The sequence below is a fragment of the Styela clava genome, chromosome 2, assembly GCF_964204865.1.
Source record: "Styela clava chromosome 2, kaStyClav1.hap1.2, whole genome shotgun sequence".
Lineage (NCBI taxonomy): Eukaryota > Metazoa > Chordata > Ascidiacea > Stolidobranchia > Styelidae > Styela > Styela clava.
The window spans coordinates 24,159,405-24,167,910 of NC_135251.1; the positions used below are offsets into that span (position 1 = coordinate 24,159,405).

General features: G+C 33.8%; 1 protein-coding gene across 4 annotated transcripts; it reads right to left on the bottom strand.

Moving 5' to 3' along the window:
- Nucleotides 1-902: 902 nt before the first annotated feature.
- LOC120336812 (uncharacterized) lies at nt 903-7,057 on the bottom strand. 4 transcript variants are annotated; one of them, XM_078110218.1, is made up of 7 exons: nt 6,661-7,057; nt 5,340-5,498; nt 4,772-4,981; nt 4,554-4,610; nt 3,708-3,906; nt 2,482-2,564; nt 903-2,017 (listed from the first exon to the last, which is right to left on the bottom strand). In XM_078110218.1, the coding sequence occupies exons 1-7, from the start codon at nt 6,719-6,721 to the stop codon at nt 1,854-1,856; spliced, it is 933 nt and encodes a 310-aa protein (XP_077966344.1). In that variant the 5' UTR covers nt 6,722-7,057; the 3' UTR covers nt 903-1,853. The 4 variants fall into 4 exon arrangements, with proteins under 4 accessions (XP_077966344.1, XP_039260518.2, XP_039260520.2 ...); XM_039404584.2 differs by having other exon boundaries at nt 904-2,017; nt 4,551-4,610; XM_039404586.2 differs by having other exon boundaries at nt 904-2,017; nt 3,708-3,903; nt 4,551-4,610; nt 6,661-7,054.
- Nucleotides 7,058-8,506: the final 1,449 nt, after the last annotated feature.

Consider the following 8,506-nt stretch of genomic DNA (forward strand, 5'->3'; position numbering starts at 1 on the left):
CTACGTTTACTGATTCCTGCTGGCGAAAATGTTATTGATGTTTGGACGGGACTTGAAGTTGAAGTAAGTGTGGTTATTTTTCTTTGTTTTGACAGGGCAGCGTATAAGTTAAATTCATGTGTTGTCATATGATAGTTGAATTTACATAAGGAACAAAAAGGGCGGAAGTTTCAAAGCAATGCCTAATGCACCACACGTAGCTACGAAGACAAAATTGTGTTCGCCGTTCAACATTGCTGACTTTATAATGACTTAAAACTTAGAAGGCTATGAGAGAATAATCACGAACAATTTCGTGACTACACTATTATTCTGATTATTTGGTTTCTGCGAGACTAACTACTTATCCTTCTATGCTTTTGTGTCGGTGGATCCGTATGCATATATTGCAAGGATGCTGTAGCAAAGAGTAGAGATAACAATCCTAAGTGATTCAAGAGTCTTGCTGCACACTAACACAAATATATTTCTGTAATGTTTCGTCTGACCAAGGTCAGACTTCTTCAGACATACATAGTTCAACTATTGATATTATACTTCTTCAGACATACATAGTTCAAAGTTGAACTATGTATGTCTGAAGAAGTCTGACCTTGGTCAGACGAAACGTTACGGATATATATTTGTGTTAGTGTGCAGCAAGACTCTTGAATCACTTAGTGCACTATTATTCTTCCCATTCTGACTTGACAACTCTGTTCACATCTTTACGCTTCTTACTTGGGGACATATCACGAAAATGAGGTATGGTAACTGAGACTAACTCCAATCACGCTACAATTTTAATTGATGTGAACTTCCTCTACCGCTTATTGAATTAAAAAAATAACTTTCACATTTTAGTTTCTTTTAGGATAATAATGAATACTAGCGAGAAGAGCAGCAAAAAAACTTTGACGAGCCGCGGTTTGCCCACCGTTGAGTTAGGCCATCAGTTGGTAATGAGTATTTCGTAATGAAATTAGATCTTCACATTTATGAAAAAGATAATCACATATTTTGTTTCATTAGAACGGTCAACTTGTGATGCCGCCTGGAGGAAACGCGACTGTGCTAGCTGATCAGTGGTATCCGAGCTATCCTTGGTTGGATGGATGCGGTATGTACTAATGTAGCTTTCGAAGCCCACGTAAATCCAGATCCAAATAATCAGGGTCTTTACAACTCCACACCATCGGTTAAAGTGAGCGGTGCCATATGTGAACTATAAAACTGGGTTGTTTTGTCAATTGTTGGTACGTTGCAAAAAAGAACACAAGTGATGTATATACTAAAGCGATTTTATTCCTTTTACATTATTTTCGTATTGATGACTGTATGTATTTTGGTTGACAAAATATTAAATATCTCTCTCTCTTATGAATTTCATCACATAAATATATATATAATATCAACATGAACTGTTATTGGAAAATATTCCTTCAGAGTTAAAACTCAAAATCATTGAAAAAGTCAACGATTTCGACCGCGATTATTATAATCTGGGAAATCACTGCTAAAAAACAAAAGGTCAATGCTCAAATATATCGATACGAGGCCAAAACCAAATAGCATAAAATTTTTTGCAGTACGGGTAGCCTGGCCACCAGAACACTAAGCTGTGATCACGGAACCACGACACGGAATTTTCAAATATATAAATTCCCTGTACATTTTCAATAAAGTCTTAATAGTCTTTTGCTTTCATAATAGTCTAATTAGAAATTAAATATTTGTTACTATAGAATCATTTTAAAATTTCAACCAACTAATTTATCGCACCACTAAATGTTTCAATAGAAACATAGTTCTTGATCGAGGTTTGTGCAAAAAGCGTTATCAAAAAACGGAAACGAACTCTCAGATAAAATCTGCTAACAAATATCTTCATATGCCTCAACTTCATAAACTACTGCCTCTGGTGCCGATGAAATTGGTCGTTCATATCCTGAGTATGCAATCTCATAATGTTGTGATTGTGCTTCAATATTATCATATGTGATTTGTGGTATCTCCGATCCATTTTGATGATTTCCAACTAAAAATATATATATTCGTCAAAAAGAGATTTTGTGATCTCAAGCTGTTTCGAAAAATGCAAACATTCCTATAGCAAAAAAACATTTCTGAAGCAAAAAACAAAAAAAAAACCGACGCTCCCTCATTTGCTATGAATGTGTCATTCGCCAACACTGGCGTTCCGCCAATGAATAACTTAATCTGGAAGAGGATCTGGGCTCAGGCATAGAGAGATTTATTATTTTGTCAACCAAAATACATATAGTCATCAATACGAAAAAAATTGCTTCGTTATGAACAGGAGAGAGCGATACGACCAGATAACCAATGGCAAAGTTATAGTCAAATATTACTTTTACAATTTTTTCTAACAAAATCAGGTTTTATGAATAAGTATTTTTTACTCGTATTTTTATTTTAAAATGATTTGATTTCTTGAGCGCTGAAGTATTGCCATCTTTATTCATTCTGTTCAATTCTTACCGTAGTTCAAATAAGAATTTCCATTGAATTCAGTATCATCATATTTACAATTAGAACCTTCCTCGATCACTTTTGCTGTTTTTCTATAAAAACAGCGCATATTTTAGAGAATTTTTACTAAAATTTACAATATATTTTATAATATGATGTGATAAAATACGCTAGCTATTATGCTAAGTACGGAAAGTGTAGTACGTCAGTCTTGGAACAATAACCTAATTGATTTGAAAACTCATCGTGAACTTTGGCGACTGATTCAAAGCACGATGAAGTCATAAACATTTGAGGCCTTCTATTAAAATTCAGAAATTTTAAATTCCCCAGACATGGAGGGTTTTTGCGTTATTGTATAGAAGTAAAATTAAATAATGTCACAAAACAAGATGCTCACGTGTTTATGGATAGGTCAATTTGAGGACTCTTATTTGTAATTTATTTGTATTCCTCAATTTTGTAATTTCATATTCAGTAACGCATTTTTGAACAATTTGACGTTAAATCAGATACCTAAACTTGTGTATGAATCACTCTAGGTCTAGGCCAGATTCAAGTAATTGGGTGATGCCGCGGGCCGCACCCTTATTTGAGATATCCTTTCTAGTAGTTTCAGGAACAAAAAAATGTTTTATTTTTTTTATTCATCTTATGGTATGTTAGGAGTCCTTGCAGAAATGATAAGTTAAAACGCAAAATTTCTAAGGAAAACTGCGACTCAAATTTATTGCCACACCGGATTTAGACAAATTCAGTGAGAAACAAGTTTTTATAACATTGTGTATTTTGCAACAGAATTTTACTAGCTAGTTTTGCTAATATGACAGTGGCACTAAAGACTATATATGATTTGCGGCGCAAAGAGATTGAAATTGCTCGCACGTACCAGATTAACTAAACTAAAACCTCGTTAAAACACCATTCAAAATTGGCACTTTTCCGCGGGCCGCACAATATTTCCTTGCGGGCCGCAGTTTGCACACCCCTGGTCTAGGGTATGACAGACATGGCTCGTTCCTTAGGCCCCGTTTGGACAAGGGCGCAAAGAGTGCAACAACTTTCAATTGTAAAATGTTATTAAAGGATTTCATTCGAAAATAATTGAAACTCAAATACCTCAATTCAACAACAGTCTTTAAAGATTGTCAGTCAACGCTCAAGGGGGAGCATTTTTAACTTTGCCATGGGCGTCATTTTACGTAGTACGTCACTGATTGAAAGTATCACGTTACCTGCATTTCCGACAAGCCATGATCACTGCAAATATCAGGAACGGCAATGGAATTGCCATTCCTATCAGAAGACTTGTTAAATGAAACGAACATCCAATTGTGATTTGATCTGGTACGGGTTGATTTGATGTAGTCATAGTTGACGCTCTTTCCGATTCTGGCAATTTAACCTGCGCCGTATCCATCCCAATCCTGCCTGCTTGTGTAAAATTGAAGATTTTTTATAATTTCATTTAAAAAAGATATTTAACCATTTCATTGAATAAAAAATTATGAAATTTACGTAATGCAGAGTTAAAATAACAAAATTTTCTAAACCGAATTGAAGAAACTGTACAGGCTGAAAGAGTTATTACAATCATGTTTGTGTTGAGACAAATGAACCCAAGTCTAAACTCCGCTTTGTCTACAGTTCGTAATAAAGAGGATATGTTGGAATGAATAACAGTGTTTCAAATTGAATAGCTCTATTGCAGCCACTTTCATGAAGTTCTGTAATCGGCAATAATTAAATATTCTGTGCTGTCAACGCATAAATAGGGTTTTATTTATATTACATAATAATAATAATAACAGAATAAGTAAGGGTGGAATAACAACCAACTTCGGTTAATGTTTTGCGTTTTATGTTGGCAACTTTTTAGTAAATAGGATTTTGAATGTGAAGAAAATAATTCTTCCATTGGGCGACATCATTCGCTCAAAATATCTGTTTTTTCATTGGCAAAAAATATTGTCAATGCAGTCTAGAAGGTCTTTGCTAAATATTGTTCGATGTAACAAGATAACAAATTCTCATACGCTATTTAGTGTAGAGTAGGAACAATAAAAATAGTGATTTACCACCTTCTGCAAATGTCGTTTCTGATAATTGTACTTCTGGCGTAGTTGTTCCAAATCTACCTGTGTGTGTAAAATTCATTAGTTTAAAAAAAATTGCCAATTCAGTTTAGGATGTTTTTGTTAAATATTGTTCGGGGTAATAAGATCAAATTTGCATACGCGCTTTACATCAAAAGTTGTACAGTAATTGGCGATGAAAAAGTACAATAAAAACATTTCACCTTTTCTTTGGCATATAAATGCGTGCTTCGTGCTGCAGTTAAGTATCTTCCAAACCAATCTTCCTCCAGAAGTCCAAGCTGATAGTAAACAGTGTTTCTCCAGCGGAGGATTTAGGCGACCTTCTGAATTTTGGAGTTGCTCCCCAGTGCTCCAGAATCCCGCTACTGTAACTGTTGCACCGACGTAGTAGAAAATTTCTCGACGGATATCTATAGAATGAAATGAACAATTATAAACACTAAACCTACCTTCAGTGGAAAAGTGACTTTAGCTCTGAAACGCCCCTTTCAGTTCGTTGGGAACAATCTTCTAATTATTAACATTGTGTCCGATTCATTTATAATAATAATAAATTATAGCATTTTCAAACTGACTTTGCGGGGTTGAGTAATTGTGCAATCTTCGCTTTCATTTATGAAGGTTACTAATTTTGATTTATTTTAAATTCTATCTACGCAGTGTATTAATTCTCCTTCGAGGCTAATATTATATTCTAACAGCCATACATTTATACGTATCATATCGATGCTGTCATATATTCCTAACTTTCCATTGCCTATTACGTACGTTTTTTCAAAAAAAGACTTTTTTTGTCGGTGTTGGTAACTAAAGTTGCTCCTTGAGTTTGGCAGTAATTTTGAGCTTCTTCAGCATTTTGACGTGTTCCTTCAGAAGCAAAGAATTCCTCATCCCCGTTATTAAACCAACGTATAGGTTTTCCAGTAACTATAAAAATAAACATTTTCTGTAATGAAAAAATCTTCTATTCAAAAACAGTATAACTTTCATCTACGCTGTATAATTTTTCCATATATTTCCTATTTTAAAATATTTTATTCGTTAGCAATTTTAATACAATTAAAATATCGTCACGCTAATACCCGAATTGCGTAAGTCATTTTGACGATTTTGAGTTTTTTTTATAAAATAGGTATTTATGTGATGCTGCGCACCTGTCTGTTAATTCAGATTTCAATCCGAAACCCATAAAAATGGATATTTAGTATGACATGCGCATGATGAATTATCATTGTTACCGCGGGACTATTGTGACGTCACAAAGGCAAAGTATTTTCGAGTTATTGCATCTCGGATTCTAGCTTAGCGCGTATTAATTTGAATTTATACTAAAGTATAGGAAGACGTGCACTTGTGATATTCACTGTCCGAGTCCAATTCACCTTGGTTGGCTTTTATATTGAGTGCATTGCTGTTTTATTCTTTATATTTAATCTTAGTCTTATTTCGGTGGGTGTGCAGAACGTGTTATATTGATGAAATATATATTTTTAAACATAAAAAAATAATGTAATTGAAACTGATTAGCTTTTTTGGGGATTAGACATTGTAGATACTGAGAATTACATTCGTTTTTGGAATGTTTAGTTTTCAGGACTGGTACATATAGTAAAGTTGCAAAATTGCGTATGTCCCCAAGTCATAGACACGTTTCTGCCTGAGTCACAGTGCGCCATTATGACGACACTTAACTGCGTCATACAAATTAACTTAAATCCGGCTACGATAAAAAAAATTGAACCATGGCAAATTATTGACTCTCTATTGCATAACAATATCATTAGAAAGTTTTTTACGTTTTTCTCGAAACTGCTAAAAATGACTTACGCAATTCGGTTATTAGCGTGACGATATCTAGCTTCAGAAAGCTCTATGCATAGTACTTTTCTATTTTAACAGAATCTAAATTTTCAAAAAATCAAAAAATATTTTTTTAAATATTCGGTGCCATGGGCACTACATATCTTCAAACATGATTAATTCAAAATCCCTTTTTTGAAGTATACTAAAAAAGATTTCAAAATACATATAGTAGTATAAAGTAGTTTATCGTCATACCTTCATTAATTAAAATAGAAATTATACGTACCTTGTCCTGAGATTGTAGAAAATTGAAAAAAGAATAGCACAGTAATCACGAAGACATACATGACATGAAAGCCTATTAAACTAAAATAGCCCTTTTGTAACGAAAACAGTAATTATGAAAAGACTGCCTAATCCACAGAGCTTACTCGCTTCTATAATATAAAACAATGGTAATCCCTTGCCGTAAACATATTAGTCAGCCTTTTTAAAAGTGGAAAGTACAATTACTAACAAATGCCGAAGGAAGCAAGTCTATTGAAATTTATTACGTAATACACAGCGATGAAAATTGCAATATTCACTGCAATTTTGCTATGTTCAATTTTAATTACACGTCTGTATACATTCCTATGACGTCTCTAAAATTAAAAAAAACGAATTTTTCGTTCGGGGAACATTCCCTTCAAATTGTTTTGAAGTAATGCTGCATCATCAACCAAATATCGTGCAAAAATTGCTGTTTAATGAACTAAAATCCGGAATGTCGACATAGATTACCAAGAACGTCGCATACTTTACAGACAAAAGAAAAGTCGTCTTGTAGTACGTTATCAATAAACATTGAGCAATATTAAAGTTTCAATATTACCCAAACAAAATTGTCGACCAAAGTGATAAACGATCATATTTTATTATATTGGAATGAATACAATAAAATAAATACCTTCGTATGATAAAAGTAAAAAATTTTATCTTCCAAAATATACAATGACTTGCCACGGAAATCCGGAGCATTGGTAGCAAATGACTATCGTTAACCTCGAATTTATATTCAGAATATATACATATATCAATGACGGTCCGTGATTTCAGCTAAAATGCCATGTGTCTCATTGAATCAGCATCGGCGCAAAATACTATTTAAAACCATTTTATAATGCAATGTTACTGGATTGTGGTAGAAATATTTTTACCACGCTCCGTCTTACCTATTTTCTCTCACTCAGAATAAAATTCGTTTCCTAAAGTATTAAAGGGCTTTGCGTATTCTGGCTATAGGCTACCTCTGACTGCCGAAAAGTTTTTGTATAATGGTGTTGACTGTTTAAGTCTCTTCAAAACCTTCAAATCTTCAGTCCCTTATATATTTCCCAACTTAGCACCTTTTTTGGACAGTGATAATTCATACTTTTATACTTGGAGTTTGATATAACTTGGCGTTCCAGTGCATTTATTAAGATCATAGGAACGAAATATATTTATCTTATTATATCTTTCTTTTGTCTTTTTGGCGAATGCCTTTTTCGCGAACTCTTAACATACCAGGTATAACATTCATTGTTCCAAAATTCCAGGGTACATGGGTACATCATTGCAATTTTTAACTATGACGTCAGCGATTATACAGCCTAATGTGCTATTCATAATCTCTCAGAATAATAGGGAACGGAATTACCTTTTAGTCAACACGTAGTTCATATTGCATAGAAGCAACCACATAAAAATATACAGGAAACCTTGAATAAAACAAAATTTGCCAGTTTGTTATAAAATAGGGTAGATTAGTAATCCTGGGCTCTAGCCGGTATTTTTTTAATATACGAATGTATCAATTCTTCAATCTTTATTTCACCATGCAAATCACTACAGTTAATGTGTAATGTGTAAATGTTTCTAACTATACGTTTTTGTTAACAGGCACTAATTTGAGTGCAAAAGTTTTCAGATGTGTTGATGAACATCACGAATTGGGAATCACCTTCGAATCGGGTACGTTCGAGGAAGTGAATGACTGCAACAACGGTGCAATGTTTTATCGTAAGAATGGTGTACGCTGCGGTAACATGGCTATAGGATTTGTCGTGAATTTAGTCACTGTTTATTTGGGGTTGAACTAAGCGCATATA

Coding starts and splice junctions, on each gene's coding strand:
- LOC120336812 (XM_039404584.2), bottom strand. CDS start 6,721: ATGTATGTCTTCGTGATTACTGTGCTATTCTTTTTTCAATTTTCTACA. Junction 4,982..5,339: donor AAGTCTTTTTTTGAAAAAAC/GTACGTAATAGG, acceptor TTCATTCTATAG/ATATCCGTCGAGAAATTTTC. Junction 3,907..4,550: donor AACGACATTTGCAGAAGGTG/GTAAATCACTAT, acceptor ATTTTACACAAG/CAGGCAGGATTGGGATGGAT.